General features: G+C 61.3%; 1 protein-coding gene across 8 annotated transcripts in view; it reads right to left on the minus strand.

Moving 5' to 3' along the window:
• Positions 1-19,147, minus strand: part of LRP1 (LDL receptor related protein 1) — an 87,486-nt gene that overhangs the window by 33,121 nt on the left and 35,218 nt on the right. For all 8 annotated transcript variants that reach the window (XM_072031914.1, XM_038171503.2, XM_072031910.1 and 5 more), the window contains 17 exons: positions 11,685-11,847; positions 10,131-10,353; positions 9,647-9,836; positions 7,679-7,822; positions 7,230-7,466; positions 6,454-6,634; positions 5,784-6,006; positions 5,346-5,535; positions 4,790-4,915; positions 4,369-4,509; positions 4,116-4,241; positions 3,764-3,880; positions 3,581-3,661; positions 1,288-1,455; positions 728-910; positions 357-557; positions 31-276 (listed from right to left, as the gene is read on the minus strand). In XM_072031914.1, the coding sequence (XP_071888015.1) occupies positions 31-276; positions 357-557; positions 728-910; positions 1,288-1,455; positions 3,581-3,661; positions 3,764-3,880; positions 4,116-4,241; positions 4,369-4,509; positions 4,790-4,915; positions 5,346-5,535; positions 5,784-6,006; positions 6,454-6,634; positions 7,230-7,466; positions 7,679-7,822; positions 9,647-9,836; positions 10,131-10,353; positions 11,685-11,847 (2,940 nt within the window). The remainder of the gene's footprint in view (positions 1-30; positions 277-356; positions 558-727; positions 911-1,287; positions 1,456-3,580; positions 3,662-3,763; positions 3,881-4,115; positions 4,242-4,368; positions 4,510-4,789; positions 4,916-5,345; positions 5,536-5,783; positions 6,007-6,453; positions 6,635-7,229; positions 7,467-7,678; positions 7,823-9,646; positions 9,837-10,130; positions 10,354-11,684; positions 11,848-19,147) is intronic.

Below are 19,147 nucleotides of genomic sequence, written 5' to 3' on the forward strand. Positions count from 1 at the left end.
CCACCTCTCCCTGATCCCACCAACACCCACCGAGGCTGCGGCAGCTCTCGCCGTCAGGCTCCAGCATCCAGCCCTCGTAGCAGGAGCACTTGACATTGTACTTGTCCTGCTCGCACTTCTGGCTGCACTTGAGGTGCTTGGCGCAGTAACTCTGGATCTGGCAGGTCTTGTTGTCTGCGCCCAGCTCCATCCCCAGGGGACAGGAGCACACAATGCCCTCGCCAGGGGCCACGGTGCAGTTGTGGCTGCAGCCACCGTTGTTCAAGGAGCACTGGTCTGTGGGGAGAGGACACGCTTGTCAGGTCCTTGTCCCCACTCCCAGCTGGGGAAGCCCCCACATCCCGGCCCCAGCTCACCGCAGAGCTCGCCCTCGTCGGAGCCATCTCCGCAGTCGTCGGACCCGTCGCAGAGCTTCTCGGGGGGCAGGCAGATGGAGGTGTTGTTGGCACAGGTGTGCGAGGGAGGTTTGCACACCAGCGACTCGCAGTTTTCCTCGTCGGAGTTGTCCTCACAGTCGCTGTCCCCATCACACACCCAGGCCTTGCTGATGCAGCGGGCTGGCAAAGCAAGAAAAGAAATGATCAGACATGGGGCAGGCAGCATTTCAAAGTGCCCACGGTCCCTACGGTTGGCACCACTCCGTCTCCCCTGTCCTCAGTGTCACCAAGCCCAGAGGTAGCCCCAGCCCCTGCTGCGGTCAGCAGAAGCTCCGCAGTTGCCCTCTCACCTGAATCCTTGCAGCCAAATTTTACGTTGGGGTCGCAGACGTGGGTGACCCCCTCGCAGTTCTTCTCGTCGCTGGAGTCCATGCAGTCCGTGTCGCCGTCGCAGCGCCAGCGCATGGGGATGCAGAGCCCGTCCAGCCGGCACTGGAACTCGTCGGTGTGGCAGCCCCCGGGCGGGCGCGTGGCTGGTGGGAGGCGATGCCCCAATCACTGCCTTCGCCCAGAGGAATTGGGAACCAGGAGGGCTTGGGGGGCAGGAGCGGGGCCAACCACTCGGCAGCAATGGGGGCACCCAGGGGTGCGGGAGGGGTATGTGGGCACCCAGCGGGGGGCAGAAGCTGCAGGGTTCCCTACTGGGGAGCAGGGGGCTGTGCCCAGGGCTCTCCAGGCACAAAGCCAGCAGAGCCGGTGCCGTGGGACATCTTTCCCCACCTCCCCTTTCCCCAGGTACAGCCTGGAAAGGGGCAGCCCTGCCTGCATCCACCAAAGCAGGGACACGGGGCCGCAGCAGGCCAACAGCAAAGGTGCAGCCCAGCCCCATCGTGGCCCGGGGGAGGCTCACCCTGGTTGGTGCAGTTGGCATGAGTTTCATCACTGTAGTCCCCACAATCATTGTCCCCGTCGCACGTCCAGTGCACGGGGATGCAGCGCCCGCTGTTGCACTTGAACTGGTTGCTGGAGCAGGAGTGGCTGCAGCCTGCCTCGTCGCTGTTGTCCCCGCAGTCGTTGTCTGCAGAGAGAAGGGAGGGGAAGGGGGCTCAGCGAGCACCCGGACCCCCGGGGGAGGGCTGGCGGAGGCACAGCGAGGGGAGAAAGGCAGAGACCCCCGCTAGAGGAGGCGGTTGGGGGAAGCGGGGAACAGCAGGGCTCAGACAGAGCACACCGACAGACAGACAGACAGACAGACAGACAGACGCAGGGCGATGGGCAGAACCTTCCGGCACTGGTTGCAGGATCTGAATGGAGAGCCCCCGGCGCCCACCCGTCCTCCAGCCACCCCCTGGCCCCCCCCCAACATGCTCACCAGGCGCAGCCACAGCACCAGCAGCTCACAAAGAAAATGAAACACAGAAACTGCATAGATCAGCCATGTACCTGGGGAGGCTGGGAGGGAACCCAGCGCCAACGGGGGCCGCTCCGCTCCGGAGTGGGGAGCGGAGCTTGGGGGCAATGTGGGGAGTGGAGCACCCCCATACGGGGTGCACCCGTGGGGAAACGGGGCTGGTATGGCCAATTGTGGGGTGTCAGCTTGCCTGCAAGGAATCCCAGCTGAGGATGGGAGATTTATCCTGACACTGCTGTCACACTGGTAATGTGGCCCCGATGCCCTGCCCTGCACCCCCTGGGCTGCCAGGGCCACCAGCGCTGACCCAGCTTGTTGGAAGTACTGGGGGGCTCTGGAAGTACCAGGGGGCTCTGCTTTGCGGCAGATGCCCACCTGAGCTCAGCGGAGGGTCTTTGCCTCCCCCTGGACAGGGTGCTCAGCCCGTGCTGCCCCACGTGGGGACGATGGCCCTGGGGGCTGCGTTGTGGCCTTGCCAGGCAGCCCAGCTCCTGCAGCTCCAGACCCTGACCTCTCCGGGCTCCCTCTAGCAGGAGTTCCCAACCCACTGAGCGGGGTGAGCCGGGAGGCACCCTGCCCACCATCCACTTTCCCTCTCCTGCTGCTGGAGTGCAAGGGCCGCTGCCACCGTCTGCAGAAGCAGCCCCAGGGGGCTGGCAGCACTCCGGAGGGGGCAGGTTTGGGGGGCTGCATGGGACCAGGTTGGGGTCTGGTGCATGTTGATCTATGCACTAACCGGTAGGCTTTGGACAGTTCTTTTCGTCAGAGCCATCCCCACAATCTTTTTCTGAAACACAGAACCAACCAAGACAGGAGAGTGGGCACAATGACAAACAAAACAACACGACACAGCACACGCACAGAGAGCAGCACAGAGACGCCGGACGGGAACACCGACACGGAAAGGGACACACAGACGCTGCGCAGGCACGCCGGGCTGCTGGGGAGGGCAGATCAGAAGCAGCAGAGGATGCAGGGGGCCTGTGGGCAGCCCCCTTGTCACTGCAGCTCCTGCCCTGTGGGTGCATGGCACCTGGCCGAGGCCGGCTCTCAGCTCTGCTGCCCAGCGGTGCTCCGTGCCAAGGCCGTCGCTTTTGCAAGCTGCTGACTGCAAGCACTTGTGGATTCCGGGAAACCTGTGGCCCCTTCGTGGGGGTGGCTGACCCGGGGGACGAGGCCACCTGCTCATGAGGACCCAGGGAGAGGCTTGCTCGCATCCTGCAGCTCCCCGCTAACCCCCTGCACACCAGTAGTGCACTCCGCAGTTCTAAACATGCCTCTCTGAAGCCACTAATTAAACCTAACAATGCAGAGCTGTTAGGAAGATCAAACTAAACCTGTGGGGAAGGAGGGCGGCCTTGGGGCAAACCCTTTCTCCTAGCCCTGGCCCCAGAAGCAAGGGCAGACCTGAGCTTCCTGGGAGACCTCTTGTGCCTTCCTGGGGCTGTGGGACCCGGCTCAGCCCTGCCGCCAGCACAGGCCTGGAGCAGCGGGGCACAGAGTTTAGGGCACCCCACAAAGAGTGCCAAGGCCTGCTGAAGTGATCCCTGCCAGGCTGCTCCTGCAACACCCGTTCCCCCAGTAGCAGCCAAGGAGACGCGGGTGCTGGTGCTGTGGGACACCCTTACAGCTGCAGCTAACACCTCCTCCCTCCGCAGCCAGGGCTCTGGTGGGTAGCAGCAGGCTGGGGAGCAGCCCCTGCAGTCAGAGGCTAGCCGAACAGAGCCACAGCCAGGTTGGCACCCCTGCGTCTGATCTCGCCCCTTTCCCAGCTCGGGTGCCCGGTCCTTACCATTGTCACAGCGCCAGTTGATGTTTATGCAGCGCCCGTTGTTGCAGGTGAACTGCGTCAAGGGGAAGCAGGTCGGGTAGGCTGCGGAGGAGGGAGAGGCATGATGAGCATGATCAGACGCCCTTGCTCGCACCCAGCCCTGTGGCCTTCTCAGAGGGACCTGTGCTTCCTCCCCCAGCTCACCACACGAAGCAGACTCATCGGAGCGGTCCCCACAGTCATCGTCCAGGTCACAGGTCCAGGAGATGGGAATGCAGCGCCCGCTGGCACAGGAGAACTGGTTGGGAGAGCAGGTCCGAGCTGGTGCAGGGCGAGATGGACAGAGCTATAACAGCTGGCAGTGCCTTGGGGTGCTGGGCGAAAGGTGGGGAACAAACTCCAGAGGGTCTCCCGCAAGGCACAGCCGCCAAACCCTCTGCAAGGTGGGCAGCAGAGACCCCCGCATGTGGCCCTAAAACCTCAGCCCCACTGTGCAAGGGGAACAGCAAAGGCTTGTCTCTCCCCCTGCTCCTTGAGGATCTGCCAGGCTCCTCACCCGAGCAGGTGGAGTTGGACTCGTCCTCATTGTTCCCACAGTCGTTGTCACCGTCGCAGAGCCAGCGGTTGGGGATGCAGCGGTTGTTCTTGCACTTGAAGCGGTCCGAGGGGCACGTGTGCTGATCTGCAAGGGAGACACGTGCTCAGGACCTGCCCTGCTCCCTCCCAGCCCCGCTCCTCCTCCACGTCTTGCGGAGGAAAAAATCTGGGACAGACTGCGCTCTCCCAGCACGCAGGAGGCAGCTACGCACGGCAGAGCTCGGGGGCTTCATCGCTGTTGTCCAGGCAGTCGTTGTCCCCATCGCATTTCCAGCGCTCCTGGATGCAGCGGTTGTTCTTGCAGGCAAATTCCCCGGGCTGGCACTGCGGAGGGGGGATGTAGGATGGGTTGGCTGGAAGGGAAAAGCAAAGGGGGAGAGGATTTTAATCAAGTGACTGGCTGAAGTGTAGGGGGACGGGGCAGTGGGGACAGTCCTGCATCCCCATGCTGCCTACGTGACTGCCCCACAGCCCCAGGAGCTTCCAGAAACACTTGTGCCCACGAGCACTGGCCCCGGAGCACACAACAACAGGACGCAGCCCCCACCGCACGGAGCTGCAGACCCCGCATTCCCGTCCACCCCTCCGGGAAGGGGGTGCCCCAGCAGGAGCCAGGCCCTCGGGCAGCCCTACCCTGGCAGGTGACAGAGTCCACTCCCAGGATCTGGTCCTCGGCACAGGCACACTGACGGCCCCGGGGGGTGGCCAGGCACAAGCTGCTGCAGCCTCCGTTGTTGACGCGGCACTTGTTGGAGCCCACTGCGGAGGCAAGGCTGGGGTGAGCCGCAGCCTGGGCCAGCAGAAAGGGACTTCATTCAGGTGACTCTGCTGACCCAGATCCCCAGGACCCACCCCCCACGGCTGGAACCCAGCTGGACACCCCAATTCATCCGGCCACACAAGGCACTGGGGACCCTCACGGGATGCAAAGCCTGGCTGAGCCAGACAGGAGGCCTGGGAGGGAGGGAGGGAGGGAGGGAAGAGAGGAAAGGAGGGAAAGGCATGAGAAGAGCAATCACTGTGTTTAAAGAAAGGCAGGGTGCCAGGGACATGACCATGAGGAAGCAAAAGGAGGTGGGAGGCAATTTGGATGGGGCACTTGCTCAGGCCCTGTTCCAGTCCCATTTCTCTTCCAGACCCCTCGTTCACCGCAGGGCCCCCCGGAGCCAGGCAGAGGCGGCTCCAGCACCTTGCTGCTGCTGCGCATCGTACATCCGGATCTCAAAGATGGGTGGGCGCTCGTTCCGGAGCAGGCTGACCACTTTGGAGGCCTGGTCCAGCCGGTAGATGCTGCCGCTGCGGTACTCGGTCCAGAAGAGGAAGCTGCTGTAGTGGCACAGCCCGAAGGCATGGTTCAGCTCAGGTCCCTCATACACGATCTGCAGTGCAGGGAGGCAGAGGCTTGTCGTCAGCTGGGAGGGTGCTCGGGGCAGCCCCGCAGGGTGGGACAGAAGGGACAGGGTAGAGAAAGGGCAGAGGATGGGACAGACAGCAGGCGAACACGGCTGAATGCAGCCAGCCTCCTGCTGAGCAGACCTGCAGCAAACACAGCCAGACGCAGCAGGACTGCCCACATCCCCTGACCCGAGGAAATTAGCGACCAAGAGCCTGTGGGGCCTCCACTTGCCTTCCGCTCCGTGCCATTGAGGTAGACCATCTCGATGCGGTCGTAGAAAGCATCCACCCAGTAGAGGATCTTGGCTGGGATGTCCAGGCTGAGCCCGTTGGGCCACAGGACGGTCTTGGAGGTGATGAAGATGTTGCGGTTAGAACCGTCCATCCAGGCTCGCTCGATCTTGCCCCTCTTGCTGTCCTTGGGATCCTCCTCCCAGTCTGTCCAGTACATCCACCTGCAACAGATGCTAAGCTGTCACCGATGCCAAAGACCTTCCCCATGCTTACAGCCACACAGACCCCAGCCCAACGCAGCAGCTCAGTGGCCTCCCACCCACAGCAATGCTGCTGCTACTGCCAGCGCACCAGAGGAGACCCAGTTGTGAAAGAGATGGCAGGAGAAGGGATGGGAGATGGGGAAGAAGGAATGGGGCAGCTGGGAGAGGTGGGTGAGCAGGAAAGTTCCTGGTCCCCTGTGGCCAGAGGAGCCTCTGGGCTGGAGGAGCTGTTGCCATCGCTGCTCCAGGAGCTCCTGCCCTGCGTGGCCCCATTGGCACAGCTTGGGAGCAACCACAAGCGCCCGTGGGCTCAGGGACACACCGCGAGTGTGCAGAGCTGCAGATCCAGGGGGGTCCTCCCCGCCGTGGCCATGTGCCCCCCTCGAGCCCTGCCTGCCCACGCACCCATTCAGGGGGTCCACCACGATCGCTCGGGGGTGCGTCATCTTCCCCTCTATCAGCGTCTTCCGCGTCTGGGCGGCTTTCTCCAGCCGAGCCACGCTGATGGTCTTCTTGGGGCCATCATCAGTCCAGTACAGGTTGTTCCCCATCCAGTCCACAGCGATCCCTTCCACATTGTGGATACCTTTGGGGAAAAGCAGGAGCATGAATTAGGCAACAGCAGGAAGACGAGGAGTGGAAGCGATGGCCCCATAAAATGAACGGTGCACTCATCACCGCCCAACTCCAGCTCAGACCAACAGGGGACAACACAGCCCCCTGCCCAGGGCACGCAGCTCCTCCAGAGGTGCTGGAGCCAAGGGAACCGGGCTGAGGAAAGATGAATTCAGGAGCATCCTTGGTCTGTTTGCCAAAAAAGGAATTCATTGGGCAAAGTGGGAGGGATCAGCCACCTTGTATCCCCAGGAGCCTGGGCTGAGGATCCCCGACCCCTTCCTCATCTTTGCCTTGGAAGGGGTGAGGGTGGGTCTGGGGGCAGGGGATGTCTGTGCCTGGCACGAGCCACAGCCCAGGAGTCCCTCACACGCTGCTGCTGGAGCCCATGCTCTCAATATCAGCCTGCGGACAAACCCAAACAGCTCCAAACCTTAGTTTTAAGGCTCAAATACGCAAGGGAGCAGACAAAAGCACTGCCATTGTGTGAGAAGATGCTGCTGCCAGCTCCCAGAGCCTGGCCACACACCGGTGAGGGCGCAGGCTTGTGCCCCTCGGCCACGCACCGTCCTTCAGGATGGTTTCTCGCTCCGTGCCATCGATCTTCTGGCGCCCGATGAGGTAGCTGGTGGTGTCAGCGAAATAGATGAAACCGGTCTCAGCGTGGAAGTCCAGTGCTCGGGGGTTCATGAGGTTCTCGATGGGGATCATGTGCTCATCCGGCACCTTGGCCCCCATGTCCATCCCGCGGATGATGCCTGGACGCCCCTTCCCGTACACCAGGAACAACTCGTGCTCGGGCTCTGCAGAGAGAAGGGGGCAGCACCATCACCACCAGCCCGATCTGGCAGGGCAGGGGCGAGCAGCCAGGGGGGAAGGAATCAAAAACCTCTGCTCGCTCTGGGCCCTGCGTGCCCCCTGCCCAGCCCCCTGTCTTCCCCCAAGCAGCACAGGGCAGCCGCTTGCCCTCCTCTCCCCCTTCCTTCGCGGCTCTCCGGCGCAGGGCAGGACTCACTTTTGCAGGACTTCCCGTCACTTCCCAGGCTGAACCCAGAGCGGCACCGGCAGGTGCGAGTCTTGTGGCTGTTCCCCAGCAGGCAGATATCCGAGCAGCCCCCCGGCTTGCCGAACTGGTCCGGCTCACAGGCATGGCTCCTCACTACACGGAGAGAGAGCAGTGGATGGGGTCAGGGGTGCATTTACCATCTCTGGAGACCATCGAAGGAACACAAGGACAGCCTTGTCCTTGTCTGGTGGCTCTGGGCTTGGGGAGCCCCCTTGCAGCCAGGAGCCGAGCATGGCACAGGGCAGAGATGGAAAGGGGCCTGCCCCAGAATCTGGATCAGGGAGGAGCAGAAAGCAGCACCCCGTGTCCCAGCACACTGCTGTAACTGTTGGACCACACTGCCTCTGTGCTGCCCCTGCAAGCAGCGAGCCCTCCAGCTGCATGGGCTGCTGGTGGGACACGTCCCCGTGGGGCCCCAGGGCCAGGGACAGCATGCGCCTGGCCCAGAACCTCCCAAAGCACGCCCATTCCCCGTGCAGAAATCTCCTGATTAGTTTTATATTCTGGAAAATGCCAAGCAGGCTGCAGACACTAAGAGGGTTTTAAACATGTAAATTGATTTAACTACAGGAAGGTGCTGGGGGTGGAGCAGACAAATGGGGAAGGATGTGAGCAGGGGAGGGGGTGATGTCTGCGGCACCAAAGCCTTTTAACTCTCCTGCAGTCTCCTGGTGTCCAGGAGCACAGTGCCCCGTCAAAGGGTGAATGCACCCGCGGGGACAGAAAGCACGCAGCACTGGAGAAGGCAGCCATTAATATTTCAAGATGCTGCATCTGCTCTCATTTCCCTTTGCTCTCTAGCGCGACATGATCGATCAATCACACCGCGCCGCCCGGCCGGCCCTTGGGGACAGCTCTCATTTCTAGCTCGGGGAGGAAACGATGGTGGCGGGGGACACCCCAGGGCGGGAGGCAGCCCAGAGGCACTCGGCCCAGCGCTGCTGCCTGCAGAGCAGGAGCCCCAGGCTCTGCCCTCGCCCAGGAGGTTGCTGCAGGCGGCAGCTTCGCACATCTCCGCAGACCACGGCCGTGCCCGGCAGCCGCTGCCTCCGCCCCTGCGGAGCTGCTGACTGTGAGCTCCCTGTCCCCATCCTGGTGCGCCGCAGCCTGCCCAGTGCTCTGCCCATGCAGGCAGCTCCAGCAGCCTCCCCAGCAGTGCCGGAGCCCAGCCCAGCCTGCAGGGCTGATGCAGCCCCTGAGCCCGGGTTCCCAGGAAGGTGCAAGCCTGGAGGAAGAGCCGCCCCGCCAACCTGTGCGGCAAGGAAATGCGGTCAAGTGAACGAGGCACAAGTGGGAGCGCAGCTCCCGGGCTCCCCTCAGATGTGGGAAGGGGACGGGCTTACAGCGGGTTGCGAGCCAGGACACCTGCTCTGTGGCAAGGCTTTGCTCCTGGAGAGGGCAGCAGGAAGAGCGGGGGCTGCTCCGAGCCAGCCCCTCTCCACCCTGCTGTCTCCCCTAGGCAGCGAGGCGTGGGCTGCTCACAGAGCAGCAGCACCCATAAGGGCCAGGCGTGTCCAGGGTTCACAGCAGGGGATTTTGATCCAGCATGGGCATGGGAGCTGGGCATCAAGCTAACCGGGCGCAGCAGAAGTGAGTCTCTAGCTTGGGGAAGTGAATCTGTCCCATCGGAAATTCAGGAGGTGCAGCTTGTCCCCAGAACCCCAGAACACCCCCACAGCCTCACACCAGCCCCCAGCACAGCAGCTACACACAGAGGCAGCGCTGTGCCATGGGAAACTGCCCCAACGCAGCCACCGCTGACACCTGAACACCCCTTCTGCCCAGGGAGAGGGATGGTGACCCCGCTTGTTGTACCAGACAGGCCACGGCTCAACCAGGGGCCTCTGCATCCCATTCCTCCCCCTTTGGTGCCTTTCAGGGTCCAAGAAGCTGCTTTTCCCAGGTCGGGGCTCTCACCTGTGGGCTGCCGCCGCTGGTGGTAGATGTGCAGTGCTCCTCCCTTGTCCACCCTCGTCACCACCTGGTACTCGGTGCTGTTGAAGCGGTTGACCCGGATGACGCTGGTTTTCTGCTGGGCGTTGGCGTTGTCCGAGTTGGTGGCATAGAGGTAGTTCTCAAAGACCGTCAGCCCGTAGAGGTGTTCAATCTGGAAGGCACCATTCAGACACCCATGAGGAATTTAGGAGATGCAAGAACCTGGCTCTGAGGTATTTGAAGCCCCTGAATTCCTGCCCTATGGCTCTCACTCCCCGCCGCCTTTAGGGCAGGGGATGGGGCTTGGCAGTCAGGTAGTGCAGGACCTGCTGCTCACGGCTTTTATTTGCTGAAACCAGCAGGCAAAGCTCACGAACCACTGCTCCCCGCAGGCTAAGCTCAGGTGTCCCTCCAGCACACTCTGCAGTGAAGCCCCCAGTCCCGACCTGCCTCTGGCCCCACTCACCAGGATGCCCTGGATGATGGTATGTCTGTTCTTGCCTTCGTAGTCCACCACCTCGATGTAGTCCAGGTAGGCGTCAGCCCAGTACACGAGCCGGTTCACCAAGTCCAAGGTGATGCCGTGGGGGAAGACAATCTTGCTGTCCACCAGCTTGGTGCGGTTCTGCCCGTCCATGTCGCAGCGCTCCACCTTGGGGATCTGCCCGTAGTCCGTGAAGAACACCTTGCTGCGTGAGGAAGGCAGAGAGGGGAGCTCAGAGCCTGGATGCCACCTCCAGTCCAGAAAAAGAGAGGCTGCAGACATGCAGACAGCACACGTCCACACTTGCAGACATGGGCTTGCATTTGAACACAGGTTTGCACGCTCACAGGACCATGCACACAGGCTCCCAGCCATCCACACGTGCAAGCTCGCCTCCCCAAGCACGCGTGCTATCCACAGCTGCACCTTTGTGTTCATGCAGGCAACATTCGGGCACAGGCAAGCACTGGGGCAATGTGGGCGAGCCTGTGCCTGGCTCAGCAAACACCGAGCACCCCTCACATGGCTGCTGCCAACAGCTCCCAGGCGTGGCAGCCCTGGGAGCTCCGAGGAGCTGCAGCAACCCGGGCAGAGATGCTGAGACAGGCAGCCAGCACTTGAACTGAGACCTGCTGGTGTCACCAGGATGAAGTCCAGGGCCCTCCACCAGCTGACGTGTTAAAACACAACCCAGCTCATCTACTTGGGCGTCGTGCACCCGAGAGCTGCATTTCAGCAGCTGCCATGCACACCCTGAGCCTCTCCAGTGATTCGGCATCGCAGCCTCCCCACGCAGATTTTGCAAAGGCAGCTGTGAGTGATGCTCCCTGACTGCAGCACCCCGCATAAAGAGACCCAAGGGAGCCGCTCAGTCCAGGCAAGCATCTGACACAGCTCGGTTCCCGAAAGCCAGGAACAGCTGGGATCACTCAGCCACGAGCTGGAAGTGGTGGCTCGTCCTGAGCGTGGCCAGCAGGCACATCCCTACCGGGGACGTCCTGTTGGAGGGATCACTGCCAAGCCCACGGCCCTGGGCAGGTGGAGCAGAGGTGCCCTGCAGAGGGGCTTCCAGACGCAGGCATGGTGACAGGAGATGCCAGCAGCCCCAGAGGCAAGGACAACACACTTGCTCACCAAGGACAGTTAATTACAAGACTCAGGTTAGATGCTGACATCCCCCAGCGCTGCACCGGTCCAGCACTGTCCCCTGTGCAGTGTCAGCCGAGCAGACAGGCTTGGGCTGCTCTGAGCCCTTCTAAGGACTAAACCCTCTCCAAATCTAGCTGCTACTAGCGGGCTGCTTAAAGCTGCTGTCACAGCCATCCTACAGCACACGGCCCTGATCTCAGCCAAGGGAGAGAAAATGCTGAATTCAGGCAGAGCTAAAGCCCAGAGGGACCCTCATGGGGGTGAGCTGCTTCTTCAGCGGCATCCCTGCTGCCCACTGGACGGCTTGGGAGCTCGTCCCCCCCAGCTTGCTCCACCTCTGCAGGGCTGCAGCAACACAGACCCTCCCAGCCGGCAAGCAGCTCTTACCCCATGGCTGGGTCTAGCGCTATCCCTTTGGGGTTGTACAGCTCCAGGTCCAGCAGCGTGACGCAAGTGACTCCGTTCTTGTTGCAGACAAAGATCCTGTCGTCGATGTCATCCACAAAGTAGAAGTTGCCCGTGAGCCAGTCGATAGCCATCTGCTCCACATCTGGGCCATGGGAGAAGAGAGGCAAAGAGAGGTTAGGGAGACAGGGAGGGAGAAGAAGCCCAGGGAAGAGCCCTGGCAGGCTCCCTGGTCACCTCCCAGCCCAGCAGGCATCTCAAGCATGGATATAGCTGAAGAGTGAGCACACCAGGGTCCTGGCTCTGCTCCCCCTGCATGGCAGCAGCAGAGCCGAGAGCAGCCCCCTCGGGCTCGCTGTTGCCCAGGCTGTGCCCACTGGCCCAGGCTGCACCTGGTAGGGGAAGGGTCTGCTCCACCGTGAAGTCTTGGATCAGTGCAGCAATCTGTCCCCTCCTCTGCACCCGCTGTCCCTCCTGGGGACCTGCCACCACGGGGCAGCACTGCTGCTGCCAGCGTCCACACCAGCAGCGATGCAGCACGCGGCTGCACGGGGATCCCTGCAGGGATGCTGGCCAGGCAGCAGGGAAAGGGACTCTCGAGGATGAAGGCAGCAGAAGCAACAAGCACAGCAGGAAGAAGAGCACAAACTGCAGCATCAAGACCAAGAGCAGCAGTAGGCAAAGCACTGCTCAGGTGAGGAGCAGGCAGCGGTAATCCAGCATTGCAAAGTCGCCCCGAGCCCTGGAGCAGGTGAGCGATGGCATTTGGCACGCCGAGTTTAAGTATTTAATGAAACCAGCAAAAGCCTGTTAAATCGGATAAACCTGATGCACCCAAATTCTTTGCCTGTAAGCAGGGTGCTGCTGCGCGCTGCTCGGCTCCCCTTCCCTGCTGGCCCTGGCCCACAGACAGAGCGAGAGCCGCAGCTCCCAGGTACTCTGGGGAAAGTGGGGGCTTTGTCCCCCAGTGCTTTTGGCTGGAGAGGACCCCAGGGCCACTCTCCCCGACCAGCGACACCGTGCTGCTGTCCCTGGCCACCTGCAAGGCAGAGCAGGGCCAGGGCTGAGGTGTCCGCAGCCCCGCGCCGCGACTGCCCCGCGGCGCTGGGACCCAGACAGCCCCAGAGGAGCAGGGCCAGACACTGCTGAATTATTAACTAGTGCAGAAGCTCCAGAGCGCAGAGGGAGGGAAAACATGAATCAAGCCAGGACGTTTTGCAATGCCCCCAACTCCCCCTGCTTGCACGATTCAGCCTGATTACATCAAGCCCTTCCCTGCTTTAGCACCACGAGGCGCTGCCCAGCTGCTGACGAGCGCCGAGCTCATCAACACCCAGTGGTTTTGTGGGTGCCCTGTCAACCCCAACCCCAAGCCCTGAGCTACCCGGGCCAGCTCCCACTGCTGCACACCCCATTCAGCTCTTCAGGCCGAGCCCTGGCCCTGGGGACAGGGATGTCTCTCTGGCAATCACGCACCCCGGGGCCAGGGCTGTGCACTGATGACCGAGCGGAAAGGCGGAGGCTCGCCATGTCCCGCCGCTATCACCCAGCCTGATTTATCTCATAAAAATAAGTGGAAACAGTCAGAGCTCAGGAATTAGCACCGAAGCAGCTACGCCAAAGGCACGCGGAGAGCCCAATGTGCAGCGAGTGATGAGTGGGGCCGGGGTGGAGGTGATGCCCCCCGGGGCCACAGGGAGCCCAGGGCAGCAGGAGCCGCTGCCCCAAGGGCTGGAGCTGGGCTGGGGACATGGTGCAGGGTGGGCAAGGGCTGCATTCTGCCCTCCCGGGTGCCAGGGCCCCCCTCGTCTTCCCCACACCAACCGGCCCCCTCCTCCTCCACCCCCGGCCCTGATTCACCGGCCTCTGATGAGAGGAGGGGGCGGCAGCAACACGCACGCAGCGCTGCCAGGGCCAGGAACGTTTCACCGACGGGACTCGCAAAAATTCCCCAAAAATCAGCTGCTGGCTGGAGCTCGCGCAGAGCTGAGTCAGAGTCACAGGACAGCCGGGGGGGGGGGGCGGTGAGGACCCCGTGGGACGGCGCAGTCCTGGCCCCAGTCCCGGCACCTGCGGGCGCCCGGCCCGGCCCACCAGAAGCCCTCCTCCCTCAGGTTCTGCCATGGGCTGGCTTCATGGCCCGTTCGATGGCAAATCCTTCCAAAATGGGGATTTGGCCTCTCCTCGCCACCCTCCTCGCCCCCCCCGGCCAGGAGCTGCCGTCTGGCAGAACCCAGCGCACTCAGACCCCGTTTTTGTTCTCCCTCCAGAACGGGGCCGCTGCCACCTCACCGAGCGCTCCCAGCCGAGCTCGAGCTCGTCTCCAGCTCCTCCAGCTGGGAGGAAGCTCACGAGCATGGCATCCAAAGGCTGAACACAACTCGGGAACACGTCCAGAACCAGCTGCAGACTGCAAACCGCTCGTTCCTCAGGGCCCGCAGCCCCTTTCACGTTCCCGGGACGCTCTGGCAATGCCCGTCCCCAGCACGGCTGCCACCCTGGGGACCAAGGGGACACCGGGAGCAGCAATGCCTGGCTCCAGCACAGCGCTGCCAGCCTGGCTGGGGGGGTGTGGGGGGGTTCTTGCTCAGCTCCCAGCCTGGCCCCTGCTTGGAGCTGGGCATCGCCGGGGCAGGCAGCGGGGCCGGGCCGTGGGCTCGGAGCTGGAGGTGACGCAAGCACTTGCTCTTCTCCCAGGCTGTATTTTTGCAGCTGGAAAGCATTACGCTCCTCAAAGGCTTTTGTTTTTCAAATTGCTCCCTCTCCCTGCTCTCTATCCCTCCCTCCCCCCCCCCCCCTTTTGCAGGAATCAGTTGTTGCTATTATTATTATTATTATTATTATCCTCATCATCATTTCTTTCTTGTAGCCTCAGATAAACCTGGTTTTCCTCTTGAACTTTCAGTGGAAGTGAATTTAACAAATGTCAATTTTTACCCCCCAGCGTTAATGTGCAGAGAGCTCTCCCCAGTTCACTACAGCTTGGGGGGGGGGGGGGGCTGAGAAGGTCGGGGCTTTCTCCTCACCCCCGCCACCCCCTGCCAGACAGGGGGGTCCAGGAGCTGCCCCAGCCAAAGCCCTCTCAGTGACCCAGCTCAGGGACCACAGGAGGAACAAGGTGGGGGCAGCCCCCCCGTCCCCTCCTGCCTGCAGCTCCCAGTGGCAGAGGGATGCTGCCTACGAGGGCATCTCCCGGCCCCCGGCCGAGCCTCCAGTCTCCCTCCTTGCTCAATCGGCGCTGGGTGTTGCAAACAATTGCAACATGCAAAAATCATTTGCTAAGATTTATTTATTTGCTAGCGTTTGAAAAGGAGCTTGGGGGACAGAGAAGAAGGGACGTGAACTTTAAAGGCTTTTCCTGGAAGAAGCTAACTAACCTCATTAGGGCCGGATCGCTGCGGCCCATGCCAGCTGGCCCCACTCAGAAGCGCTGGCCACAAACGCGGCTGGTGCGGGGCCGGATGCCGGAGGGGACTCTGCCCGCTGGGCTCCTTTTAGGGAGGGGGCACGGAGAGGGAGGACAGAGGGAAGGCAGCCCCAAGAAGTTCGTCAGCGGCACATTGCTCAACGATGGTGGGCTGGCAACTTCAGCAAGCTCCAAAACCAACCCTGCGCAGATGTTTCCTGGTTTCACGCTGACCCTGACCAAGCACTTGCTGAAGTCCCTGCCACAAAATAATCTGCGTGGCACTGGGCTCAGATTTGACTTCTTTTCCTTCCCATGGTCAGTGGAAGAAGAAAGCTGAAGCAACCTCTGCAGCCATCACGGCACGGGGGTACGTGAGGCTGAAGGGCAACGCTGCTCCCAGCCAGGGAAGGGACATGCTGAAGAGGAGTTTTTAGGACTTCTGTCCTTGGCCCCACCAACCCTTACAAGTCTTCCCAGCAAAACCCTTCTCCTGCCCCCAATCCCAACCTCATCCTGTGCTCAGTGGGGCTGGGAGCATCCTGTCCTGCACAAAGAGCTCCTTGGCACACGCGGTTCACTGCCAGAGCAGCCATCCCAGGAGCTCCTGCCGGAGGCTCTCCCTTCCTTAACCCAAGCCCTGGAATATCTGAATTACCCCACAGCAAGTCAAGCACTGTAAGACTGTGGGTTTTTTGGGGAACTAGCTTTGCTGACCCAGCACATAACTTTCCTCTGCATGAATCAGTTGTTGTGCACTCTGCAAATACATCAATTATGGTCTGACACAAGGAGGAAGGAAACATGCAATCTTGTCTCAGACTAAAACATGGATTTCGACACAATTCTGGAACAGCTGCAATTAAGATGCGTGCAAGTCAAGCTCACCCTAACTCTTGCACTTTTAAGCGTGTAAGAGGCAAAGTGCTGCAGCGCTCTGGAAGAAATCCTGCTTCTTGACTACTGCTGGAGCAGGACACGGCAGGAATTGCTCAGGAAAGGTCCCAGTTCTGCTGGGGAGCTCTCCCTTGCCAGTCTCCCCCTTTGGGGCAGCTGAAAGCATCGCCACCCTCCAACAAAAGTTAAATCAAACAAGCCCCTCGCTCCCCTGTCTGATGAGGTCCATTTCTGCTTTACTCCAGCACACATCGAGGAGCTCAACCGAGCTCTGCTGCTGCTACTCGCATGTTGTTTTTAGGTCCAAATTCATCTCCTGAAAACAACCTACATATTTTGCTTTCAATGCTTTGGTGGTGGTGGTGCCCCAGGAGATGGGACGGGGCTGCCTCCAGCACCCAGCCGTGCCGGCGCGGCTGCCACCGCACACAGGGAGCCCCCGGCACACTGCTGCCGAGGAAAAAGCTTGGAAAAGTCGCCAAATGTTTCAGTTCAAAAACGCCTCCAGAAGAGGAACGAAGGCTCGTCAGGAATGCAGTCCCCAGGGCTGCTCAAATACGTTGGTTTCCTACTTTCTTTTTTATAGGGAATGATCCGTTTGATACATTTACATAATACCATAATCTGAAGGAATTTCTGTCTCTTCCCTCCACACACATCCTCTGCCCCGGAGAACAAGACGCTCTCTGTAATGGCAAACTGCTCTGTGGATAAACACTGCTCCTGGGGACAATTTTCCTTAATTAAAGTGTGCTAACAGGACAGGCACAAAGACAAACTCCGGCCCCTCAGGGCATCCGCCTCCCCCGGCCAGCAGGGATGGGGACGGCTGGGTCCCACCACACATCCCCAGGGGGCTGGGGTCCCTCCGTGCCCCTGTACCAATGCCGGGCAGCTGGTTTTTGGCCTGGGGTCAGCTAAACACCCCCCCCCCCCTCGGGCTGCAGGGTCTGGCTCAGCCCCTGCAGCAGAAGCTGCCATCGGCTGCCAGCCTGTGAGCGAGGAGGAGGCGCTGCGGACAGGACAGACACCGGCGGGTACAGCCAGCACCATCACGTCAGCCTGGTCTCCTTAGAAAACCAAGCTAAAAAAATAAATATATTAAAAAAAAAGAAAAAAAAAGAACTCCGTTAAGCTGTTTAGCTCAGAGGAGAAACTGCTGGGTGGGAGCCTGTGGCCCACGGCCAGGATGTCTGACTCGGCGTGCAGAGGGATGCTCGCGGCCTCCATGCATGCGCCGTGTGCCTGCGTGAGCCTCTCGCGCCCCACGAGCTGCACTGTCCCCCCCCAGGGGTGGCGGCCCCCTCCTGCCTCCTCCGTTGCCTTCCCCAGCTCCAGGGCTCTTCCCCAGACCCCAGCCTGCTCCCCCCTTTCCCAGCTGCAGCGCTGGAAGTTGGGAAGAGCGAGAACAGAGCTGGGGCAAGCTCTGTCTCAGCTGCAGAGGACAGCCAAGGGACTTTAATTACTGTTCCTTAATGAGGCGGTTCCACCACCAGCAGCATTCAGCAGAGGCCGGCCGAGGGACAGGCTGCTCGGCCTGCTTCTGGCTGCAAGGAGAGGGCAGCGAGAACCCGTGGGTGCTTTATTTGGGGTGCTTTGGGGAGGGCAAGGGGACAAGGGACGAGAAAGCTGAGACGGGGCCGGCTGCAGGCGGGGCGGCCCCAGCAGAGCGCAGCAGCGGCAGCACAGGACAGACAGACAGAGGTTTGCAGGAGGAAACATGCCCCCCGCCACTTCGACTCAAACACGTCTCCGTGCACAAGAGGATCCCAATTACCGGGGGAATTAATTTCGCCCTTTAATCTTCAGTAACGTGGAAACAGGGCTCGGCCCGTGCTGAGCGGCACCTCGCCGCTGCCGGAGGGGGGGACAGGAGGGCAGCGGCTGCCGCGTGGGGAGCGGAGAGGGATGGGAGCGGGGTGGGCAGCTGCTGCCCCCAGCATGGTCAGACCCCGGCTCTTCTCCAGCAGCAGCAGCCGTGCACGATGCACGCAGGAGGTGGCACAGGCTGGAGCCTTCCTCCCGCAGCTGCCCCGCACGAGGCTTTGACAGCCGCCTAACAAGGCAGTGCCCCTCGAGACCAGGCTCTTGCGTAACCTGAAGCACTTTTGCTTCCTCTTCCTCCTCCCCTTTTTTTTTTTTTCTTTCTCTTTTTTTCTTTTTTTTCCTTTGCATAATGAAAACTTAATGCGGCCCGTTTAACCAGAACTCACAGCAGGCTCCCCGCCAGGAAAAGGACCTCACTTGGCAGAGCACACGGCCGCTGCCCGAGGATGGGGGGAGCGCAGGGAGCCCCTCTCCACAGCTCTGCGAGGCAGGGAGCCAGCAGCAGAGCCCAACCCCCCCGAACTGCCCCCTGCACCCCCCCCGTGGTGCCACCGTGGCACGGGGCTGCTGCCTGCAGCCCTCGGGGACCCAGCACAGCCAAAGATCTGCCCCTTCCCCAGAGTGGGGGCACACTGAGCCCCTCTGCTGGGGGCTCTGCCGGCAGCCCCGTACTGCCCCCAGCCCCACGCTGCTTTTGGGCATCGCTGAGGCCCTGCTCAGCCCTCTCCAAGCCTCAGTTCCCGTCTCTCATGCAGGAAGCACAAAGAGGAATTGAACTGCAAAGAGCAGAGTCCTGCTCGGCCCCAGGGAGCTGTCGGTGCCTCTGCAGCAACCCCATGGCGGGGGACCCGTCTCCCCCAGCTCCTGCACCCTGCCCACCCCACATCTGCATCCACGCTGAACAAATCCGGGCAGGCACCAAGCGAAGGGGCTGCCTGAAACCACCGCAGCCTTCATCCCCCCCCAGCACAACGAGCCGACGGGTGGGCGCAAGCACCCTGGCCCAAGAACCCACATCAGGTAAAGCAGGAGAAGGTGATCACGTCCCTGGCTCTCGTGAGTTGCTGCTATGAGAGCAGTCATCAACAGTTAAAAAGCAAGCAAGCAAGGAATCAGCAGATGAAATTACCAATCATCCCTCTTTCTTGCCAAAGAAGTTCACATCAGAGCCTCTTTCTTGGCTAGAACGAGGCAGCAAGGAAGAAAAATAGCTTTCCATGCAAAGCGGGGAAAGAAACGTACTTGGACTTCTCTGTAGACCAACATCTCCCTGAAATCAATTTGTCCCAAACCCTACAGCTTTTCTGCTTATTGG

The sequence above is a fragment of the Anas platyrhynchos genome, chromosome 34, assembly GCF_047663525.1.
Source record: "Anas platyrhynchos isolate ZD024472 breed Pekin duck chromosome 34, IASCAAS_PekinDuck_T2T, whole genome shotgun sequence".
Classification (NCBI taxonomy): Eukaryota; Metazoa; Chordata; class Aves; order Anseriformes; family Anatidae; genus Anas; species Anas platyrhynchos.